Source organism: Denticeps clupeoides, chromosome 6 (genome assembly GCF_900700375.1).
Source record: "Denticeps clupeoides chromosome 6, fDenClu1.1, whole genome shotgun sequence".
NCBI lineage: Eukaryota > Metazoa > Chordata > Actinopteri > Clupeiformes > Denticipitidae > Denticeps > Denticeps clupeoides.
Window position 1 is genome coordinate 17,103,579 of NC_041712.1, and position 24,294 is coordinate 17,127,872.

The following is a 24,294-nucleotide window of genomic DNA, read 5'->3' on the forward strand; positions in this document are numbered from 1 at the left end:
GAGCAGAATGGGTTTACTCTTTGTGTTCCTTGGCCCTTTGTCAAAAAGTTATTCTGTGCTGATTGGTTTGATGGAACGGTCTGAACAATGACATGTATGAAGAGTGCACTCTCACAAATTAATCCGAGAGTGATGGCCCTCTGAGGCTAAGAGAGGGAATGTGTGTATGTATATATGTATATATGTGTATACATGATGTCAGTAATTGTACTCATTTTGCTTTCAGGGAAGATCCTGTTTAGAAGGAGTCACATCAGGGATGTGGCCATGAAGAGGCTGAGGCCCATTAATGAATATTGCAGGGTGAGTATTCTCACCTTTTATTCTCAAAATAAAGGGGGGAAAGTCAATATCATCAGTCCTAAACACAGTTGCATCATATGGTCTTATGTTAATATCACTTAATTGATTTCACAAATAACGGGAGTCCCGTTGGTTGATAGAGCTCATGGAGACCTTTTACTCCAGTCAAAAGTTTGGACACGCCCACTCTGTAGGAGTCATGGAGATAAATATGGAGGCCATTTTGAAGAATTCAATGCAAGCAACATATTCATTATTTTTTGTAGTAGGAAAAATCTTTTTGTATACAGTCAATTCTTTGTCATGATCAAAAGCCGCTTCATGAGATACTGGTTAACATTAGTGAAAGATAAGAAAGTGTTCAGCATAAACCTTCAGGATTGCTGGAAAAACATCCTTGGAGAGAAACCAAGAGTGTGAGAGATGCTGCCATCACAGCAAAAGCTGCCTGCTTTGGAGAGACTCAAATGTTCCATTTTTGTCTTTATTACAGAACCTCACATGTGTTATTTCATAGCCCTGTGCCTTCAGATTTGTTCTGCAATAAAAAAAAAATTAAATTTGTAGGTGTGTCCAAAGTTTTTGACTGGTTGTATATTTGTTTCCATCTAATTCTATACAGTGGGTAAATAACAGAGAACTAATATCTGCGACACCAGGACACCATAAACAGAAGAAAAGTGATTATCTCTGGGTTCTGGGCCTTAGAATCTCTTTTTTTTTTAACCGGAAAAACATTTCCATGAATAAAGCGAAAGGAACTGTGCCTGTTTTGATGGGGGAGCAGCACATGTAAGGAATCTACACTTGGCAGAGGAGGAAGACCTCCAGGAGGGCAGGGGCTTGGAGCAGCGCTGAGCTGGACCTCATCAGCAGTTCACCCTGCTTTCAAAGCCTGAACCTGTTGTTTTTTCACACCACAGTAACCAGGATTTTTTTTTTTCACATATTCTGCTTGCCTTGCTGTTTTTTTTAATGGAATGATATAAAAAGTTATATCAGTAAAGTAATTAATGTTAATTGTATCTATATGTAGTACTGTAATGCGAGATGCTTAACTAGGCTGAGAACTGGCATGGATAATCATCTGGTAATCTTGTACTTTGTCGTTCTCACACATTTGGGTATGCTGCAAGGTTTCCATCCTCACGGTAAAGCAGCGTGGTTTGCAAACATCTGGAGGCATGTGAGTGCAAAGAATTTTACAAGCCATGCACTGCAGGCCCATATGATAATGGTTTCCACTGGGGTAGTGGAGTGATGCGATTACCAGACAGCTGCATGTATCGGTGCGGGTCCAGACAGCTCAGTGGAGGTGGGCCCAGTGCTCCGAACGGTTCTCTTTCAGCTGTGAAATGAACGTTAACTCGCACACACTGTTTAATGTCTCCAGTGTTTCAGTGTCTTTGAAGTAGCAGGACACCTAGGCTTAGTCTTTTGTCTCTTACACATTGACGCATACGAAATGTTTTAGGTGATGAAGGTGATGTTTTTTGTCCAGGAACTGAATTTCTTTGTATATTTTGTGTTGGGAATGCAGGGCTGGCAGAAAGCCTTTAAACTGCAAATATTCATGTGATTTATGAAATTTTATGAATCATGAGGTCTTCGTTTGAAGTTGGCTTAGAGCGGATTTGGTGTCAGGTTCTGTTTGGCGAATAAGATTCAGTTCCAGTTTAATGTGAAATCAAAACAGAACTCAGACACCTTGTGTTGCAATAGTGTAGTACATCGAATAAAGAGAGGGTCCAAAACATATTTTGGCTTCAGACAGACCAGCATCAGAGCAAAAAAAATACACGCTTATACAGGCCTTGTTATTCAACCAACATCACTTTAGTGAAGCTAATCATTTCATGTTGGATTTAAAATTTAATTCATTAAATTAGTCTTTTTTTCACCCGCTGGAGGAATTGTAGAAGTGAAAGTGCCTCTCAGTGTGAGGTGTGCTGTAAAGAACATTTACATTCACAGCATTTAACCGATCGCCTTAAGAACTTCATCCATGTTGCAATATGACAAGTAGCACTCATGTCGGTGCAAAATCATTACACTGGCTTATATTTGTGAAGCTGTAGTACTTGTGGTGTGGGGGGGCTGATCAATTTCGAGTATTGACCCATCACTCAGTGCTACTGGTAGAAACTCATCATTTAATGTTCTCCACCAAATGTCAACACACACACATATAGATAATCAGGTTAATGCTGCTCTCGGTAAAGAACACCAAGTCCATTTGCAGTAATGCGTTTCCCTCCTTCAGCCTCTGGGGGGGAATGCTAATGAGAGGAGAGGTCACAGTTATAATGGGGGGGGGGGTCGTAAATCTGTCGTGCACATGGCTGCAGACGAGCATGTCCCCCCCCGGAACCGCACGCGCCTCTAAGGAGCCCTGCTTCCGAGTCCAGAGGAGGAACCTCTGCAGGGGTTGGACGTGGGTCCTGGGAGGATTTTAGTGCTTGAATACAAGTAGAAGTCACTTTATGAAATGTTTGAATCGTTTTCTCTGGTCATTAACATAGACCTTCCATTATTTTTATTCCAGTTCCTTGAATGCGTTAGTCAGATGTTAAAGCTTAATTGGTCATTATGCTTAATTGCCATTTAATTCACACTGTCTTGCCATATTCAGAAAAAAAAGATGATAAATTATCATGTTATGCCATTTTTACTGTGTAGTTTAAATTATAGTAATTACCTGGTTTTACCATCTAGACTGCAGAAGGGTAGAATGGGTGGCCAGACCCAGGTCAAAGGTCAGCTGCAGAGCTCACCATTAGCTAACTATCCTGCCCTCGGCTGAAAAAAGGACAGTGGTGGACTCATTAAGAATGGCTATTTTGTTTTGAAAACCGACCCCCCCCCCCCCCCCACACACACACACACAAGCACACACACACACACAGCCTCTGGGAAAAAAGAAAAAAAAAGTGAAGTGATTGTCACATGTGATACACAGCAGCACAGCACACTGTGCACACAGTGAAATTTGTCCTCTGCATTTATCCCATCACCCTGTGTGAGCAGTGGGCAGCCATGACCGGCGCCCGGGGAGCAGCGTGTGGGGACGGTGCTTTGCTCAGTGGCACCTCAGTGGTACCTTGGTGGGTCGGGATTCCTTAACCGCTAGGCCCCCACTGCCCCTGCCCATCTGGAGTGGGAATGCACCAGCAGCCCACAAACACAATGACTTGGCCCGAATTCCGGCAATGCTAATGGAGGGAACGGTGATTTTGCCCGGCTGAATAAGGGCACCTTGAGTCCATCTGGGGAAGATTTACATGCCACTCAGGTTTAAAGAAATAATTCATCTGCTAGAGGAAGGGGGTTGGGGGAGAGAATCAGAAGCACTTAGCTTTATTAAAGACGAGCAGACGCTGCCCAGCTGAGATGGATGACAGGGGCAGAATATTGTCTCTGCTGCACGGTTGACGTGGCGGCGCTCAGCTTGTGCTCGGGAGGAGAAAACCTACGACGTGGAGCCGACAAAGAGACAGGAGTGAGGTCTGGGCATTTTGCCTTTCATCTCTTGAGAGGCCGGCCTGTCAAGATGCATCTCCGACCTGCTGACAAGAGTTGCCCGTACCTCTTCAGAAAGAGAGGAATGTACTCGAAATGATCAGTGATCTAAGATTAGGAGCCGAAAGCCTTTCACTTTATTGTGTCTTGTGAGGATCCGTTCAGGGACCAGTGCTAAGAAGTTTTGCATGCATAGATAAATTCTTTAACATGCTATAAAGCAGCTGTAAAACACGGGGTGGGGGGGGCTTTTTTCATTGTGTAATGCTGACAATGGATTTTCATTTTCTATCAGTTATGTCATTAGTATTGGTTAATTGCTTAATCCCATTTCAGGGCATGGAATTGTTGCTTTTATATCACCACGTTGTCTTCTTCAAAAGCTATTATTCCAGATTACATAACATGCAATTAATACAAATGAATGAATTGGCAAACATTATATTTTGTTCCTTTTACTACAATGAATTAGAAATGTAATGATTAAATAATGTAAGTAATCAGCATAATGATATTTTATGCGTACTATTGAGGTAAAATGACCTTTAACAAAAGTAGAGTGATTCTATATGCATTTTTAAGCCTCTTAATTCAATGTTTTTATCATTATCATTTTAAATGACTGTGAAAATCAGCTCTTACAGTTGTTATATATTTTATATTTCTTCATTCGTATCTGTTTATCTATACAGGCTCTGATTCAGCTGCCAGTGTACATCTCGCAGTGTGAGGAGGTCCGTTTGTTCTTCGAGACTCGGCCCGAGGACCTGAACCCGCCCAAAGAGTAAGTGTGCTGTCAGCAACGATTATTCCCCTGAACTGAGCGTGTTCAAACAGTCCAATATGCCAGTATAACATGTTGTAATTATGATGTTTTGCTACCACTACTATTTGAGCAATCAGTGTAATGCTCTGACGAGACATTAAGCAAAAAAAAAAAAAAAAGTGCTGATGAAGCTTTTTCACAACCAGCTCTGTTACGTCCTTATAAATCTCATCTGAGACATTATCGCCAATAGGAAGACTGACATGTTGCAGCATCAGGTCATTCATGCAGCGTCCCATACCTAGCTGAGCTGTTTTATCCATCAGAAAACAGTGTGGAAACACACAGATACTCATTGGTGAAGACTTTACTATTTTTACTTTTCAGAACCAGACTGAAAACCAATTTTTGCTTACTACATAAATAATTTTGTTTTTAAAATGATGACTGTCACAGTGAATACACACTACCAGTCAAACTTTTGGGAACACTTACTAATTTATGTGTCTTGCATTTTTACATTTTAGAACAAAACTGAAGACACAGGACTATGAAATAGCACACACAAGGTTATGTTATAAACAATAGAATAGGAAACCAGGCTTTTGCTGTGATGGCAGCATTTCACACTCTTGGCTTCTCTCCACCACCTTAAGTTAAACAACAGGGATGGTGGTTTTCCAACAGTCCTGAAGGTTTATGCTGAACGCTTTCTTATAATTCACTCATGTTAATAAGCATTTCATTAAGTGGCTCTTGATAATTACAATAGTGATAAAAGCAGCCATGAAGGTAGGCTTTAGAGAGAGAGAGAGAGAGAAAGAGAGAGAGAGGGAGATTTTTAAAAGAATTGAGTCACTTCATGTCCAGAAGTCCTAATGTCTGCCTAGAAACAGAATGCACTGATTCACAGCCCAGGCTATAAAAGAACCCCACTCATCCTTTTTTGGTCTGTTGTCCGTTGCCATGGTTGCATGCATTGTTGCACCACTTTTAAACATTTGACTTTAAAGGGCAAGGATCAAGGATGAATTAACTTAGCAAAAAAAAGAAAAAAATCTCATGTCACCGCAGTTTGGTAGCGTTTCAGAAGATAGGGCTCCTCCTGCTGGTAGGACTGGAATGTCACTGGCATGAGCAGCTGCGGCATTCAGCTGCTGTGTCTTAATGTTTTATTAATAGAGCTTGTGACTCTCTCTTTTGCCTATAAAGGCCAGAATTTGAAGAGTGAAGTGTAACGCTGAGACGGAACATGGCCATGAACTGTGTATCCTTAAGTTTAAAGGCTTTGAAGCCTTTGAAGAAGTTTTGTAGATCAATTTTCTTTATGTATATGAGTTTTTTTTTTTATGTATCTTGTATATCCATAATCCAGCCTCAAAAGGTCAATTTGGGGAAATTAGCAGTATCTAGGGGATTCAGAATAAGTTAACTGCTGTGAAGGAGAGATGGCGCCAGAGGAAAATCTCCATAGCGCCATTTGTTTGTTGGACTCCCGGGTATCTGGGGGTTGCATCAGCTCGGGTCTCTGAACCAGCGGCACGCAGATGAATAAAGCAGACCCAGCCAGAGTCATTCACAGTCCAGGGTCGACCACTCAGCACAATGGGGCAGTGGCATTTTCAGGAACGAAATAGATGCCCATTGACCTCCAGTGGTCTTTGGTTTTGCTTGAAAGAGCACAAATAAAATTTTCACTTTCAGAACTTCTCAGTCAAAATTACACTGTTGTTATCACTCCTTTTGGAATGGAGACTGTGTTCATGAGCAGACTTTGATATAAGAAATAAAATCCTGTTGGATTACCGATGGGAACATATGCACGTCGTTATTTGTGATGTATGTGAGCTGTGGAAACGGGATTTATAGCCACGACGAGTAACCGAATATTGCTGCGGGCGGAGCAGACACCTTTTTTTTTTTTCCTGCATGCACTTGATTCATGATCACTACTGCACTCGCTTCTGATGCAATGTGTTCCACAGGTGTGATAACATTCAACTTCAACACCTTTTATACTCTTTCAACATTTATTTAAAACCTGGAACTGTTTGCAGTGGTGGTATTTCAGAAATGTGACTGCAGTGTCTCTCTTTTTTGTCATATTTTATAGGGAACCCATTGGAAAAAAGAAGCCAGGTAAGGCAATTACTTTCCTTTTGTAGTGATTTTGAGGGTAAGTAACTGCATTATGCATCCTGGGAGTGTTTACCCCAGTTATTTGCGCAGAGGCTGTAGATAAACGTGGCTCTCGTGTGCAATGCGCAGTCCGCTTCAGTGACTGCACGTTGTATTATGCTTGGAGTGCCACCTAGTGACAGGCCTTTCAAAAAATATTTGAACATGACACAGCAAATTGTAAAATTCTAATTTTAAATGAATTAGAAGTCAACAATTTTCATTAAAAAACATCCTGTTTATTTATTTCCTTTTTTCTTTTCCATTTTTTTTAAATCTAATCTTACCCATCCTTTTTTCCCCTCTTGTGGCATGTCTTCCTTACACTGGCTCTCGTTCGTGTTTCCTCCATCAGGCATTGTGGAGACAGCGACTTCTTTCCTAAAGAGAGGTAGTAGCAGACTCTTGCTTGGCCGAGCTGTGTGTGTGACTCCGGGGTGGCCGGAGGGGCCGCCCTCCCTTGGCCTATCTTGCTCTCCCGGCTGGGTGGGAGGGGGTCCCGGGGGACCACAGGTGGGATTGGGTGGGTCGGTGGCTTGGTGCTCCAGTCTTGTGTGACGCGCATGGCTGTGTGTCAAGATTGGCAAGTCCTCCGGAAGAAAAGGTGAAAAAAAAAAGCATTTCCTGTTGGGTGCGGACCTCGGTATATGAAACCCTGGGTTTTCACCAGTTTCTACTCTGCACTTCCTTGCAGTTCAGCGTATGAACTCCTTATCTATGATGTCCTTATCAACTGCAGCTTATATTCACTAATTACACTGACAAGGTGTGAGATTTGGGTGTGAAGAGTTTAAAATAATTTCTCATTTTGAAATAATATGGTAATATGGGTTTTAATTGGTGGATGTGTTTGTTTCTTGGTCTTTCTGTCTTTCTGTCATCTTATGCGTTAATAACTGGCTTCAGGCATTGCTGTGAGTTGGAGTGACACTAAGCCTCGCACAGTGCTCCGTAACACACCTGGTTGTTGGTAGAGTGTGTTGTGTCTGTCACCTCACTGTCATACCCACAGTGACCATGTCGGCGATCAGTGTAGCACTCTGTGACAATTCTTTTCTGTCCCGCTTTCCTGTTCTCATTTTATCGTTCAGAAAAACTTTCATCATCATCATCGCCTCACCCAATCAAACTCGTTCGTCTGCTCTTCCATCTTTGTTGGTTGGTGGTGAAGAAATGGGGGAGAACAAATGCAGTCTAAATCCTGTGCCTTTTTTCCCGACAGGAGGAGACTCTACGTCCGCCGACCCACTGGTTCTGGATCAGTACGTGGCTGTCACTGATTATGAGAAGCAGGAAAGCTCAGAGATCAGCCTGCATGTGGGTCAGGTGGTGGAGGTCATCGAGAAAAATGAGACAGGTAACAAGCTGCAATTGCATTTTTATGGAAATGGCGAATCAGTGCAGAGAATCTCGGAATACAAAGCAGCTAGTTAGGGCGTGAAAATGCAGACAAATTAAAAGGAGAAAAATCCCAATATCAACTTCTAAGATGTGTTGTCGTATGTACAGCGTTCAGTGTACAAGGTACAATAAAATTCTTACTTGAATGCTTCTTCACAGCCTAGACAACTAACATAGGTGTAGAAATTCAACGCGTGTAACACGTGCAACAAGTGAAATACAAGTACAGCCATTTAATAATTATCTGCAGAATGTTGTTGAGTTAGAAATTGAGGCAAAAAATCTACAAACTAATCCTAATAATTATTTCATTTCATTGTATAAGTTATCAGCAGAACAAAAAGACACAATTACACACAGAAATGCTATAACAATCATTTTGTTTACTTCCAAATATACAAATTCAACCATTACACATTGTCAAAACCTTATATTTATATTTCTTAAGGCTTTTTTTTTTTTACTCTATACAAAGTCTATACAAATACCAAGCTTTGTAGTTGATTCAGTGTCAGGCACTCCAGGTCCCTATTGCCTGAGACCCCCAGAGACCCTTGAATCAGCCCTGCACAAGACTCAAGTGTCAAAATGGTTGGTGATCAAGAAAATGTTATTAATGTCACATAAACCAGATTTTGTGACCTTTAAATTTGCTCAGGGACACAATGGTTGTAAAGCAGGATTTCAACCTGTGGCTTTGTGGTCATCTGGTTCATATGCAGAACTGTTACGAACTAGGCTACTACCACCACATGGTACTTTTGTATTCTTCATGAAAAGCAGACCTTGTGTGTGTGTGTGTGTGTGTCTTGGCTGTACCTGAAATGTATGTATGTATGTATGCAGGATGGTGGTTTGTTAGCTCTGAGGATGCCCAGGGATGGGTCCCTGCCACATGTCTGGAGGCTCAGGATGACCCCGATGATTTCACTCTCCCTGGGGAGGAAGGTGAGCCTGTCTTACATACCAAACCTTAGTGATAGCAACCTGTTTAAATACCCTGCTCAGAAAATAAAAACACTATGTAACTCCAAGTCAATCACACTTCTGTGAAATCAAACAGTCCACTTAGGAAGCAACACTGATTGACAATCAATATCAAATGGAATAGACAACAGGTGGAAATTCTTATAGACATCGCAAATAAAGGCGTGGTGGTTCTGCAGGTGGTCACCGCAGACCATTTCTCAAGTTTTTATGCTTTCTGGACGATGTTTTGGTCACTTTTGAATGCTGGCTGTGCTTTCACTTTAGTGGTAGCACGAGACGGAGTCTACAACCCACACTAGTGGCTCAGGTAGTGTAGCTCATCCAGGATGGCACATCAATGCGAGCTGTGGCAAGAAGGTTTGCTGTGTCTGTCAGCGTAGTGTCCAGAGCATGGAAACGCTACCAGGTGATAGGCCAGGAGACGTGGAGGAGCACTGCCAGAGCCCTGCAACTTGACCTCCAGCAGGCCACAAATGTGCATGTGTCTGCTCAAACGCTCAGAAACAGACTCCTTGAGGGTGCAGTGGGGAGGTAGTAGCCTAGTGGGTAACACACTCGCCAATGAACCAGGAGACCCAGGTTCAAATCCCACTTACTACCATTGTGTCCCTGAGCAAGACACTTAACCCTAAGTTGCTCCAGGGGGACTGTCCCTGTAACTACTAATTGTAAGTCGCTCTGGATAAGGGCGTCTGATAAATGCCATAAATGTCAATGTCTTTGGCATTTGCCAGGGAAACACCAAATTTGCCACTGGTGCCCTGTGCTCTTCACAGATGAAATCGTGTTCACACTGAGCACATGTGGCAGACGTGACAGAATGTGGAGAATGTTCTGCTGCCTGCAACATCCTCCAGCATGACCGGTTTGGCAGTGGGTCAGTAGTGGTGTGGGGTGGCATTTCTTTGGCCCTCCATGTGCTCGCCAGAGGTAGCCTAGTAGCCTTAGTCCAGGTCTGGGAGGAGATCCCTGAGAAGACCTTCTGCCACGTCATCAGGAGCATGCCCAGGCGATGTAAGGAGGTCATACAGGCACATGGAGGCCACACACACTACTGAGCCTCATTTTGAATAGTTTTAAGCACATTACATCAAAGTTGGATTTGCCTGTAGTGTGTTTTTCCACTTTAATTTTGAGTGTGACTCCAAATCCAGACCTCTGTAGGTTGATTCATTTGATTTCCATCGATAATTGTTGTATAATTTTCTTGTCATCAACTATGTTAAGTATTAGATAAGAATATTTCATTCTTTCATTTGTGTTCCCTTAATTTTTTTGAGCAGTGTGTATAAAGAGAATTACCAATGCAAAGAAGGAGGCATATAGGATCAAAGTAAATCTACTGGACTGTCATGTTGCTGTTGTTGTCACCATAACCTTGTCAGCGATGGACATAAATAATCCAACTCGCACTCTTTGACTTCCTGTCTGCCGGCCTCCCTTCTCCCACTGGCCTCTGCTGTCAGTGAGCCGGAGGTCCTGGTCACTGCCCAGGCACGTGGGGCGCCGCCGAACTTTAGGGGATTTGTTCAGCACAGGCTTTGGGCAAGGTGGAGAGCACACCTCTTTTTTCCTCTTATTTGTGAGTTTATGTATGTATGTGTGCTTTGTGTAAGCATGCAGGCATGACACGGGCATATGTGTTGCATGAAGCGCTGTGCTTGTGTTAGGAATTTGATGCCCTTGCTGCATGAGATTCTGTCCTGTAATGAGTTGCATGCCGAAGGTGAATGTCCCGAACCGTCAAGGTGCAACGGAGTTCACGGCTCCCCAGGCGCCTTTTGTGGCGGCCCACTGCTAAAACTAACGACCACATTTCACTGTGTGCACTGGATGCCGTGCTGTGGTGTGTCACGTGACAATCAATCACTTTCACTGCACTTGCCAAAACCTCAAAGGCCAAACTGCACTCAGTCAGCTTTAGGGTTCATCTCTCGCTCCACATACATTGAAAACAGCGCTGTTTACCGCATCTGAAGCTTTGTGTGCATCCCATGTCTACACTTACTCCTTGGCCAGCGCAGAGGAGATTTCAGGAAACGAGTCAGTCCGCTTTCTCACAGACATTATGTCTGAGTCACATCTTCCCTTGAGGTACTGCTGGCCGGGAAAGGCAGCTCCTGTGGTCAGTGCAGGTGTTGGGGTGTGAGGTAACATTATAATGTATAGACCCAGTCAGATGGAGATCATCTACATCCTACTGATTATTCCTGAGGGTGCAGTCTGAAGCAAGTAGTGTAACACAGAATGTAACCACATGCAGCATTGAAGCTTTTTGACACCTTGAACTTTGTTTGAGGCTTTGGCACCCCAGACTTGGTGTTTGTAAATGATTGGAGGAAATACAGACTTTGTCTTCACCTTCACATCACTAGAAGAGAAGTACACAGTGGTCTACCCATACTCGGCCCGAGATCAGGATGAGATTGACCTCGAGAAAGGAATGATTGTGGAAGTGATCCAGAAAAATCTGGAGGGCTGGTGGAAGATCAGGTAAAAATCATGAAACCAGCACATTCCACGTAATGTATTGAAATCGCTGCTAAATATTCCTGCTGCTGTTGCACGTCTTCCCTCTGGTACCCTGTACAGGTATCAAGGAAAGGAGGGCTGGGCCCCCGCCTCTTACCTGAAGAAGGCTGATATCTTGAACCAGAAAACAGCAGCCGGCGTCACAGCCCATGCCAGCACCAATGACCTTGAGGGAGTCGCCAGACAACAGAAGGAGAACCAGAGGGAGCCCCAGCGTTTCACACCGTTCCCCGACTCGAAGCGTAGTGAGTACAGGAACAGGCGATGGCTGGAGCAGGAGAGAGAGGTCAAGCAAGGGAAACTGTGGGGTGTTAGTGTAACCAAACACCGGCATTCAGTCTCTCTGGGTGTAAGTAATGGAAGAGCTGAATGTCTCCCCTGTAGACATGGTCATTTGGCAAGACGCAGCGCTCTTACCGAATTACACAGAAAGCTCACTTGACTAAATCTGAGAATAAAGTAGTCTGTTGAGACTTTCAACTTTCAATGTTTTTTTCTTCCTGCAGAAACAGAACAAAGGCAGAGACCCCCACCACGACGCGATCTCACCATTGTAAGAACTCAAGAATGTCACAAGCACTCAAATCATATTGCACGCTGCTCACTTATCTGTTAAAGGTAAATGTTACGCTTCTACTCTCCCTTGCAGCCACGTGGCGTAAATCTGCCCAAGCCACCAGTGCCCCCACAGGTGGAGGAAGAATACTACACCATTGCCGACTTCCAAACCACCATACCCGATGGCATCAGCTTCCAGGCAGGGGTCAAAGTCGAGGTGAGTATGGCCAAGCCAGTTTTCACCTAAAATACAAAGTCTGCTTCATTATAACATCATATGGCATTCAGCATTTTGGTTATTGTATTTTGCCTGTTCTGTCAGGAATCAAACCTGGACAAATGGTAGAGTGAAATAAATAGATGTAAACAAAGACCGGTCGGTTTACAGTGCCATATCAGGAAGCACCACTAGACTAAGCTGCCTGACCTAATAAATTAATATAATAATCATTTGAGGCCAAGACTACATTATACAGAAGGATGACATATTTAAATGTCAGATTATTTATATGCTTTATAAACATCACATCACAGATTCATTTAATGATTTGTATCATTTCTTCTCCTACTTCAGGTGATTGAGAAGAACTCCAGTGGCTGGTGGTACATTCAAATTGATGATAAAGAAGGCTGGGCTCCTGTCACCTTCATAGACAAATACAAGAAGACAAGCAATGCATCACGCCCCAACTTTCTGTCGCCATTACCCAATGAGATGGCCCAGATGAAAGTGGAGGATGCTGCTTCCAATGCTTCAGAAGACACATGGTCCAAACCTTTGCCTGATGAGCCCTCAGTCACTGCTGACTTTGCTGCCCGTCCGAAACTGAGGGATTGGAAGTCCGGCAAGATCTCAGCATTTTCTGCACCTCTTCCTCCTGCTCCCTCTGCACCCCCAGCAGAGGAGAAACCTGCTCTACCCCCCAGGAGAGAGTCCATCAACAAGAGCATAGAGTTGGAGGCTGGAGAGAAGTCACGTGCTGATTCGTCCAAGCCTCTGCCTCCTAAACCTCCTGTTCCTGGAGTCATTATGCCTCTGGTTACACCCAAATCCATGCCATTTAAGCCAGACAAACCTCCAGAACCCAAGAAGGAGGACAAGAACAAGGCCCTGCACCTTCGCAATGAGATGGGTTTGGAGTGCGGCCACAAGGTTTCTGCAAAGGAAGTCAAAAAGTTTAACCTGAAGCCTGTGGCCAAGCCACCACCCAAAGCTGAGGACAAGCCAGAGTCATCTAGCCCAGCCCCATTCCTCAAGCCCAAGCCTGTGATAAGGCCCAAGCCTCCACCAGCAGCCAAGCCTGAACCACAAACAGAGAACAAGCTGGACATCAGTAACCTTAGGAGCAAACTCCGGCCCTCCAAACCAGCCGAACCTGGCTTCACCTCATTGGAAACCAGTGAGCAAAATGGCACTGTGCCCTGCAACAACAGTGCGCTCAACAATGAGGAACCACGATTACACCCAAAGCAGCAGAATGGCCACGATGGCTCAGATCCACCTAAGTCTGCTCTATCAATTACTAAAGAAGTACCACAGAGACCTTCAGCAGCTCCTCGAAGACCCCCTCCACCCAAGAAGTCTGCCGAGCCCTCCAGCCCTACAGAAACCAAAGCCCCCTTTAAAGATCTCCAAGAGGTAAAGTCCACAGCCCCTCCACAAAACAGGCCACCTCCACCCAAACCCAAGCCATTCTCAATTCCTCCATCAAAAGACAAGGAGAAAGACAAAGACGAGCCCAAGGCCAAAGTGACCGTGCCTCCAAAGCCCCAGACAAAGAGCGAGAAGCCAGGGCCACCAAGGGATAAGCTCCCGCCGCTCATCAAAGACCCAGCCAAGGAGGAGCTCTTCATGGCTGTGGCTGACTTCGAGGGAGATGACCAGACGGCCGGCTTCCGTGAGGGCACTGTGTTTGAGGTGCTGGAGAGGAACACCAGTGGCTGGTGGTTTTGTAAAAACATCAGCGACGGGCCAGTGGCAGAGGGCTGGATACCCTCCAATTACCTAACCAAGAAACATTAGGTACTTTTACATCTTCTACTTCATTTGTATCGATACATTGATATATTTAATGTTTTTTCTTTATTTATAGGTACCTATAGGTTGAATTCAAGCCTTTCTTAACATTCCATTGGTTACATTGAAACAAAACTACACCAGAGCATTTTTAAACTTGTTTATTGGGTGATTTTTTTTTTTCTGAAGGGAGATGTCCAGCATGGGACATTGTCTAATGTAGGTCTTAACTTCCTGTGCCATATGTTAATCAAGCATAAAAAAATATTTTACCATGTATAATAAGAGCTGTAATAGATTAGCAGTGTAGTCAATGTGTGTCTGTCAAGCCTTCAATAATATTGTGCCTCTGAGAAAAAAATATGCAAAGCTTTTGTAGCTTTAATATGTGCAAATGATAACCAATAGTGATTTTGTTTTTAAAGATAAATACAAAAACAGAAAAAATAGGTATCCAATGCAAAGAATGCCTTAAGACCTTCTACGGAGGTTTGTCCATGTCTGCCTACACTGGCATTTGCTTCAGCGATAACATTGACCAGGAGTGAAGGAGAACATTTCCTAAGTGCAATCAGGTGCTAGCCATAAATAATAATAGAATTATTAGTGTCATAGTAACACTAGATGTTTATGTTTCTTTCTTGCATTATGTGAAGCTACTTTTGGTTTCTGCAGCGTTGGACATGCACTTTTCAATCTGCATAAAAAGTTAGACCCTCAGTCAGGCAGTATTGCTGCAAAATGTTATTGGAGATTAAGACGATGCCCTTTTTTTTACCTTCAGTAAGGTACATATTAGAGTTGCAAAATATGACAATGATGTTGCAATGTGAGCAACATATGTCACCCTATGTAATACAGCTAAAATTGTGGATTTTTGCAATCTTGTGTAGTTATATGAGAACTTCATAAATGCACAAATGCATTATTATGGCGAAATCAAATTACTTCATTTTCATGTTGCCCAGCTCTAGTATCTAGCCATACAAAGTTTACAATGTAGCTGGAACCTAAGTATTTCAAGAAATGATGACTTTTGGCCTGAGGTTGCTGAATAACAGTCTTCCAAATAAGAAGCCATGGGTGTGTTTTTATTATTTTATTGTTTTTATTCTATTTACATCAGTCACCAATAATAAATGTTTTACATGTATGTGCTTGACTGGTTTCAAGTATAAATTTGGTATTATCATTATATTTTGTGAGGCATTTTAATGTTGCCAACTGACAAATATTTTTTTTAGCTGTGTTAAGTTTTCTTTAGTTCCATTTTTTTATGCCCGATTTGGTGAAACGTGGGAGTAAATGACAAAGCTAGGGGCTGCTACAGTTTTTCACCACACAACATAACATTTTACTCTGAATTTTATCCTCATTTATATCTGATTTGTAAGAATGTCTGAATGAGATGGTGCTTCTATTAGAAATGTGTCGCCATGATTACAAAGAGGTCAGGATTTCTCTCTTTTTTTTTTTTTTTTTTTTTTTTTTTTACAATTGATTTGAATCCTGCCTGTTAAAACCAGGTTCTGTGGTTCTGGATGACCTGACTACCCGACCAGTCATCGAGTTTAAAACAGCTGTAGTCAGCCCTTAGTTTTGAATAGATCCTTTAACTTCTCTGTTGACCTATGTACTGGATATTGGATAAATGTCAAGCAGGTGGAAATAAATGAAAGACGGAGATATTTTGCCTGGATTAAAAATCAGTCTGTTTTTTGGACTCATGTTTACTGGACTCAAGTGGCTCTCCCCTCTTCCCCTATACAACTTGAACACTCTTGTCTCTAGATTAACATTTTGCTGGCAGTCGATGTCAACCCACTTTTATTTCTCCTAAAAAAATGCACAAAATAAAAAAAATCAGTTCCGAGATAAAAGCATTTCCATTGGGACAAATGAGTATTAGAAATTTTGTATTTATTAGATGTATGTACAACAGTGGTTCATCTATTGGACACACACATACTGTACTCTTTCAACAAGTCTTTACAACTGGAAAAAAGACAAAGTGCCATTACCATGAAGGCAAAAACAGAAAAATTGTGACACTGAAGAGACAGTTGACCATGAAGAATCTGTACCTCATTTATATTGATGTATGGAATCTGGTGTTATTTCATTGCTAATTGGTTGAAAATTAACACAAATTAAATCATCCAGTTCATTCTAGAACTATTAATAAGGTTCCTCGGGAAGAAAGAAATGGTAAACATATTGCACTTTGGTTAGCTGGCAGTGCATCTACATTATTAATGATGAACATACAAACACATATTACTAAATGCAATACATTAACATAAAAAATAAATTCTTCAGAACACAATAACAATTTCAGCTTTGGCTTTAACATAAAAGCACCGAATCCCCATCCAGTGTGTTATAGTCTACTACAGTAATGATGCCCAAGACAGACCATATTCACATTCTAGTGAAATAGAATCATATAGAATATTAGTAGCTGATTACTGGGGGGAGGGAGAGAAAAATTAAAAGTCAGTGATTACATAAAAGTATATATTACTGAGGAATTTTTGAAGAATTTGAACGAGATGAACTACAAAGATGAGCAAATGAGCTGCAAATGAAAATAAAATCTAATTCTCTTGGCATTCTAAGTAAATATTTACAGTGCTTTCACTTTGAGCTCGCAACTGAAGTGATAAAGCTTTGTTCGAGACAAAAATAAAAACATTTACACATATTTTATAAAATAATATTTGGCAAAAATAATTTCTTTACTAAACATCTGTTAGCATGTATTGAGCAAAAGGGCCCATATTCAAGGCACATAATGGAAAAGAACACGGAAGACACTGCTCATTCACACAAGACTGATCTGGCCATTAGTACTAACTGTACTTCCCTTTTGTATTTCAACACTAGAATGAAGAGTTAATTGCCTCAAAAACAGTGCTATAATGCATCCAACAGTCCTTTTCACTGGCCACTAATGCGCACACACACACACACACACCTATCAGAACACCCTGCAGTTTACACAGAAGCCAAATGAGGTGCCAAGCTGCTGTGGAAATGAAAATAATTAATGAATATTTCTATAAACACAGAACCTATGCAGTATGAGTGTGTGAGTGATGACAAAATCACTAAAATGTAGTTATATTAAATTAGAAGAAACTATAATCAAATTAAAATCCTTCATTTTTTTTTCTTCAAATACTGTTGAAAAGGAAAGAAGGGAAAAAATGTCTACCAGTCAATAGATTAGCTCTAGGAAATCTAAAATAAAAATGAAACACTTCTGAACGGTGATCATGTGCCCAATCTGGATGGTAGACTGGGGGCTGAGTAGCCCTTACGTGTTGGAGGACTCCACGTAGGGAAGGAACTTGGTAAGTTTGTAGGGAGAGCTGGGGTTTGTGTATTCTACATCTTCACTCATCTTAAAGAAGATCTCCTGCTCACGCTTCTTCAGATTCAGCTCCTCTTCTAGCAGCTGAGTGAGCGAGAGAGAGTGATGAAATATCAGCAGATTTAACTTGAAACCTACATATGTAGATTTACACTAGAGGGCTATTGTGGTGGTCTTATCTGTTCATATCTGCAGGTGCCTTAAAAACACAAACACGGTTATGGAGTGCTATCAATCTTAAAGAGGAGAAACAAGGATTTCAAATGCAGCCTTTCATTGCTACAAAGGGCGTACACAGGCACATACACACATACTGACCATCAGAACTGACACGTGGATGCAGGGAAAAAGAGCAGGATGATAACTTTCATTAGAGGTGTGTGTTTGTATGTTTACTGGTGCAGGGACCAGTTTCATTATGGTCACCTGCAGATTTATTATAAAAAGAATAAGCAATGAAAGAAAAATGCTGATGTCTCACCTTTTTCCGGGGTTTTAACTGCTCTCTCCACTCTCTGAGTATGTTGTTGTGCTGCTCATCCAGGTATTTTAACCTCTGAGTCTCATTCTCAACCAGCAAATGACACTTTTCATTCTGTATGGGGTAGAGATGGATGGTGTAAAATACTGTGTACAGTAAGAGAGAGTTCATGTGTGTGTGTGTGTGTGTGTGTGTGGTGACCCCACCTGAAGCTGCTGCAGCTCTCGGGTATTGTTTTCACACTGGCCCATCATTTCTCTCATCTGGTTGTCGTGTTTCTGCTGCTGGTGAAGCTTCTCTGCCTTCTGCCGCTTCTCCTCCTGCCTGGAAAACTGCAGAAGCAGAAAGACACATGTCTAGAGTCACATTCAGACAAAAACCACTCATATAAATGCAACGAACATAACATTATAATGACTAGGGGTGGTAGAAAATGTCGATACAGCAATATATCGTGAAATTTTACTTGCTGATATTGTATCGATACAGGGACATCAAATATCTATATTTTTGTATGCAAATTTAGTCCACCGGGTGGTGCTGTCTTTGGTGATCACAACCTCCACTCCTGTAGATGGCGCTGTACAGCTGGATAATTTGAATTACTGCCTGGCATTTCAGGTATAGTGAAATCACGAGACATGACAAACTGATCACAGCATCTTGTGTTTCATTTTTTTGTCATTTTCAGTGGACTGTAGAATATCACAGTATGTACAGTGTCACAATATACTGTGATATAATCATATCGTGACACGTATCACATTGTGAGATCCTTGACAATACACACCCCTACTAATGAATCTGAACAGGCTGTGTGAGAATAAGATGAGTGTTACAGACCTGCTTGATCTTCTCTCGGTCTTCTGAAGCGCTGCCGGTCGAGTTGATGCGGAGGCTCTTTTTGAACATGGCCATACGGGTCTTGCCCTCGTTGCGCTGGATTTTTGGCATGCGGGCTTTCTCCTGCTGCTGTCGACCCTTCAGAAGCTCCATCATGCGCTGGTTGTAGCACTGCATCTGCTCTTGCTCCTGTAGGATCGACCGACGGGCACGCGTTATGAAACACAGCCTGCGGTGTCTGAATGGATCATTAACCTGCAAGCTTCGACCAACTTTAACCTTTTTTTCACACCCAAGTTCCAATTAACCCAGGAAAACAAACCATAACCGATTCGATTCGATAACCTTTTCTATGCCCGACTGGTCCTGTGCAATGAAAACCCAATGGAAAAGCACAAGGTCAGCACAATTTGTTCTCCAGACAGTTAGAATCAAATGCCGTAGGTAATGGAAAGCAAACAGAAGTGGTGTGAAACCCACACATTAATGATTGACACTATTACACTCATAAAAAACATATATTGGCCAATTCTGTGTAATAAGGATTTGTTTGCAGAACAGATAAAAGATGCTTATTTTGTTGGAGCTCCCTTTAAAGGCTGCAGCAAACTGAGGCTACAGATGGAGACCAAGACATCGAGGTCAAGGTGGCCACCAGTGCAAGTACTCAGATCTGACTGGTCAGACTCCAAAATGTGACCCAATATTAATTGGAAGCATCAGTCCTTCAACTCAGGAAACTGACCATTCAATGACAAAAAAAAAAAAACTTTTAAAGTTGTAGATTACCTTCTCGTGCTTTTTGAGGAGCTGGTGTCTCTGGAGGAAGTACTGATCTTTGAGCTGCTGTTTCAGCAGTTGGTGTTTCTCGTGAAGGTTTTTCTCCTCCAGGTCCCAAATGGTGGCCTCTCGTTCTGAACGACAGTGAGTGACAGTGAGTGAAAGCGGACAAACCTGAGTGGACGAAGTAGTAAAGACTGAGGGATATGCCCTCAAGGAGAGTGTATAGACAGAAGCTTGTGAAGTATAACAGTCCAACTGAATATTTACAAAGTGATGACATATTAGGAAAACCGTGTTCTTGCCAAAGTCTGTGCAGCCCAGGGAAAGCCAGTCCACTCCAAATGTTTACCTCGGATCAGGTGCTGCTTCTTGCTGAGACAGTCGCGCTCCGTCTCGGAGATCTCCCGCTTGTTCTCTGCGATAATGGTGGTCAGGGTCACGTCTAGGTAAGTCTTCTGGTCGGCCAGGAACTGTTCCTCCTGAATGGAACACCTTAGTCAGTCTGGAGGTCAAGGTTTCGCAAAGATGCAAACCAACTCAAAAAAAAAAAAAAAAAAAAAGAATAAAAACACGCACCTCAGTCTGTCTCATTGCCTGAAATTTAAGCATGGTCTGCTTCATGCACTCTTTCCGCTGACTTCTAGGCAGTTTATCCACTTCATGTTTGGTCTGGAAAACAAGATCCAATGGTCTTCATAATTACACTCTTCACAAAACGCAAAAACAAGACGCATTTTGAGCAGAACACATCTGCTATTTTCCTAACACATTTCATATTTACAGCATTTATCAGACGCCCTTCATCCAGAGCGACTCACAATCAGTTACAGGGACAGTCCCCCCTGGAGACACTCAGGGTTAAGAGTCTTGTTCAGGGAAAGATTAGTAGTAAGTGGGGTTTAAACCTGTGACTTTGTGGTCTTCTGGTTCATTGGTGAGTGTGCTACCCACTAAGCTACAAGACCTCACCTCTTTCTTCCTCTGCTTCATCTGTTCCTGGAACTTATGGTAGGCACGTTCCTGCTCATTGCGGATGCGCTTGGTCTCATCGCGAAGCCTAATTGCATGGTCTGTCTCCATCTTCTCGATGGTCTGTTTCTGGTGCTTCTCCAGGTTCTCCAGCTCTGTGTCGTAATACTTCTTCTTTGCCTGGTGTCACAGTGCATGTATTGAAAACATGGAGTCCAGAGGAACCCACAAAACTGAAAATGAGTTTTCTAACTGAGGTGAAAACAAAAACTCACATTCATCTCCTGGTCAAAGCGACGCTGCATCTGCTCCCTCTGAGCTTCCAGTTTGGTGTTGAGCACCGCCTGAGCACGATGCTGTTCCTTCTGCATGAGACGCAAGTCACGCAGCTCCTGACGCCTGAACGTGCATAGTGACACACACAAACGGTAATTATGTTCACATTCAAATCAAACAATTCAATCAGACGTATGTATCCATTTAGCCCATCTATTAGCAGTTTGTAAAAAAAAAATCATTACTTGTGGATAGTGGGACCGTGCAAAACATATTTGTTTTGCTGGGCTAAGTACAGTAAACAATGGGCAGTCAAATTGAAAAATGCATCCTCACCTCTAGATGGCACTGTAGGAGCAAGCCAAAGTAATTCAAGTTCTAAGAGTGTATAGTTGTGTATCCGTGTGACTCAAATCGAGAGACAGTGGTGTGGATGCATGATTAATAACAATAATAGAATAAAATAATTCAGTTAATTAGGGGTGGAAACCACAGAGTGACTCACATTTTGGCTCATTATATAATTGATTTTAATATCAGTGTTGCCATGTAAACATTGCCTTTAGCATCTTTTTGCCACACAGTATTAAGAATTGACAACATGAGGTGCAGATGGGAGAGGAAGCAGCCTAGTGGTCAAAAGACCATCTAGAGCAGGGGTGGGCAAATTATGGCCTGCGGGCCACATCTGGCCCGTTGGTCTTTTTAATCCGGAACGCTGAAGATTGGTATAGAATTGCCAAAATAAAGCCATGATTATGACTGCTCTCATTAGATGCACATGGAGCTGATGATCTTCGCCCGAACCCGACATGGTAAATGTGACCTGCGTGGTAAATGGTGAGGGGTCAGGTGATGCGTCTCGACTAGCGAGAAAGACGCAAAAATTACTCTAGCCTCTGGTGATTATGTTTTGGTTGCACCGGCAATGAAAGCAATGTCCTGGGTGTGAGACAATTTTGACCATGATGTTACTAAATGTATAATCGACATATTCTTGACAAAGTAAAACATCCTTTTGCATGCGCACATTTGAATAATATGGAGAGCTTTCGCTCGGTGCTCATTGTGGCTGGAATTAGAGCTTTTTGAGTTTACAAGATGGTAGCCAAAGTACACGATACACAACATGACCATTTTTTACTCACTGACTACCGAGAACGTGGCTGCTCTTACTCTCTGGCACCACGCAATGGAGACGGTGCCTAACCGCCCACCTACGATAAACTGTGTTTAACCCCATGTAACATCTCTCCATCTCAACATGAAACATTCAACTATTTCCATCCAACCTGCTCATTTCCTTTTCTTTATTAGGCTAGCAAGACTTTCTCCAAAGTGAAGGCTGATAAGCAACACAGTTCCCACTAAAAGAGAGTGTAAATACTAACACCGTGATGCCATTTTTACGTTTATGTCTTATATGTCTGCATCTGGTGCTGGCACATTTTAAAAGTCAATGTGGTCCCTGAGCTTAAATTACCACCCCTGATCTAGAACAATCCTTGTTTCAGATCCTCAGAGAGTTCTTTGCCATGAGGTGCCATGTTGAACTTCCAGTGACCAGTATTAGAGAGTGTGAGAGCGACACCAAGTTTAACACACCTGCTCCCCATGCACACTTAGAGACCTTGGAACACATGAGTCACATGACACAGGGGGGGGGCAATTTGGACATTTCACTTTCGGGTGTACTCACTTTTGTTGCCATTAGACAGTAATGCCTGTGTTTAGTTATTTGGAGGGAAGAGCAAATTTACATGCTGACATAATAAAATATTTACATAAATGTGAGGGGAGTATTCACTTTTATAAGATATTATATGTATGTTTTGTACATTGATAGGCTGCCAGTGTATTGAGGGAGAATCACATTATATGGATGTTTTTTTCCGACTCCCAGTTAACTGTGGTTCTAAGATTTGCCTATCTTAAATATGGCTTCAAATAGTCTAAAAACTGTTTGTTTCAAGCTTCCAGAATTAGACTGTGTGATGTGTGTGATGTGTGTACACTGGCTCTAAATAGCCTGTTTACTTTAAGTCCCTCTAAACATTGTCTGGACTCTGGAGGCCGGTTTCCCCCAAACCTAATAAAAGGCAGGCTTGCCTGAGAAAACGCATCTCTTCGTCCTTCTTCTCATCATCACTGATGATCTTAGACGTTGTCACGCTGACCTCAACGCCGTCCACCACAAACTTCCTGGTGCGCTTCAGCGTCCGGCTGGAGAAACGGGAATCCTGCGAGAGGCGGGAAGCAATTAGACCAGATGTGGTGGGTGGGTTAGAGTGTGCATGTGGAACCGCTGGATAGCCAGCTGGTGATTAAGGGTGAGTGTTTTTAGGGTTGCATGTGAGCAGTCTGGAGATTAGGGGCAGTGTGAGACATTATATAAAACACGGGTTCAAAGCAGAGGCCAGCCAATGTGGCATGTGTGTAGCTGAGAAGGTGTATGTGTGTGAGTACGTAAGCAAACGTCACAGCGAGGGCAGAGAGAGGCATTTCATTTAGTCTGATCCTGTCTAGCCGGTCTCCCCAGAAGGCAGGGGTGACTGGCAGGAAGTGAGTGTTTCTCTGACATCCATTCTGACAGCAGAGCTTCCTGGACCACAACGAACAGTACAAGCGTATCTCTAATCCCTATTACAAGATCTAAAGCGATGCAGGCGAAGAGAACAAAGAATCACAACAGAAATACTGAAGCACAAGGTTCTAGATGTACAAATACTGTAATCCTTTTTAAAAATCCGCTAATCAATTTGCATGTGTGTTTGCATGTTTTTTTTTTTTTCCACTCCTTTCACAAATTATGTAAAGATCTATTATATCTTCTGTACATCTTTGGTTATTTTCTTGCAACTGATATAGTACAATGGCCAATACACATTGCTGTTTCCATTCTGCTTCCAAAATCGCCTTTATTTGCGGCTCTTATTAACAGATTGTACATGAGGCAATGTTTGTGTTTTGCATAGGCAAACTTGAATTAATTTTATTTGCCTTGTGCAGATTGTGTGAATGACAAGTACTAAAGAGTAATGTCTTGCATGTCTTGCATGTCTGTGGTTTTTGACCTGTAGGCTAAAATATAAATGAGTTTCCTTTCGCCACTTCTTCCTGTGTTGATCAGCGACACCTTTCTGAAAAAACCTTGGTGTGTAGGGCCCGAGCAGATAAAGTGCTGAACAATGGGTTCTGGAAAAACACACACACAGTACAGATGTACACTGCTGTACTGGATGAATAGAATACCAGTGATGACAGTTCATAGACAGCTAGAAGCAGCCAGTGACAATGCCCAC

The 24,294-nt window shown here is 42.4% G+C and overlaps 2 protein-coding genes across 9 annotated transcripts in view; one reads left to right on the forward strand and one right to left on the reverse strand.

Annotated features, from left to right (window-relative positions):
• The window catches only part of sh3pxd2b (SH3 and PX domains 2B), a 34,031-nt gene extending 18,058 nt beyond the window's left edge, over window positions 1–15,973 (forward strand). Inside the window, exons 4-16 of one of the 7 annotated variants that reach the window (XM_028983814.1) lie at window positions 227–303; window positions 4,515–4,606; window positions 6,702–6,727; window positions 7,122–7,157; window positions 7,989–8,123; window positions 9,014–9,115; window positions 10,624–10,707; window positions 11,533–11,650; window positions 11,750–11,934; window positions 12,196–12,242; window positions 12,339–12,464; window positions 12,822–14,270; window positions 14,341–15,973. In XM_028983814.1, coding sequence (XP_028839647.1) covers window positions 227–303; window positions 4,515–4,606; window positions 6,702–6,727; window positions 7,122–7,157; window positions 7,989–8,123; window positions 9,014–9,115; window positions 10,624–10,707; window positions 11,533–11,650; window positions 11,750–11,934; window positions 12,196–12,242; window positions 12,339–12,464; window positions 12,822–14,270 — 2,477 coding nt within the window. In that variant the 3' untranslated portion in view covers window positions 14,341–15,973. Of the gene's footprint in view, window positions 1–226; window positions 304–4,514; window positions 4,607–6,701; window positions 6,728–7,121; window positions 7,158–7,988; window positions 8,124–9,013; window positions 9,116–10,623; window positions 10,708–11,532; window positions 11,651–11,749; window positions 11,935–12,195; window positions 12,243–12,338; window positions 12,465–12,821 lie in introns of all 7 variants that reach the window. The other 6 variants (XM_028983813.1, XM_028983815.1, XM_028983818.1 and 3 more) reach the window with 6 other exon arrangements.
• A 190-nt stretch (window positions 15,974–16,163) lies between these two features.
• The window catches only part of stk10 (serine/threonine kinase 10), a 29,398-nt gene continuing 21,267 nt past the window's right edge, over window positions 16,164–24,294 (reverse strand). The window contains exons 10-19 of one of the 2 annotated variants that reach the window (XM_028984027.1): window positions 23,102–23,232; window positions 20,992–21,115; window positions 20,717–20,896; window positions 20,324–20,416; window positions 20,097–20,226; window positions 19,754–19,878; window positions 18,965–19,153; window positions 18,328–18,453; window positions 18,122–18,235; window positions 16,164–17,724 (exon numbers count right to left, since the gene is read on the reverse strand). In XM_028984027.1, coding sequence (XP_028839860.1) covers window positions 17,584–17,724; window positions 18,122–18,235; window positions 18,328–18,453; window positions 18,965–19,153; window positions 19,754–19,878; window positions 20,097–20,226; window positions 20,324–20,416; window positions 20,717–20,896; window positions 20,992–21,115; window positions 23,102–23,232 — 1,353 coding nt within the window. In that variant the 3' untranslated portion in view covers window positions 16,164–17,583. Of the gene's footprint in view, window positions 17,967–18,121; window positions 18,236–18,327; window positions 18,454–18,964; window positions 19,154–19,753; window positions 19,879–20,096; window positions 20,227–20,323; window positions 20,417–20,716; window positions 20,897–20,991; window positions 21,116–23,101; window positions 23,233–24,294 lie in introns of both variants that reach the window. The other variant, XM_028984028.1, reaches the window with a different exon arrangement.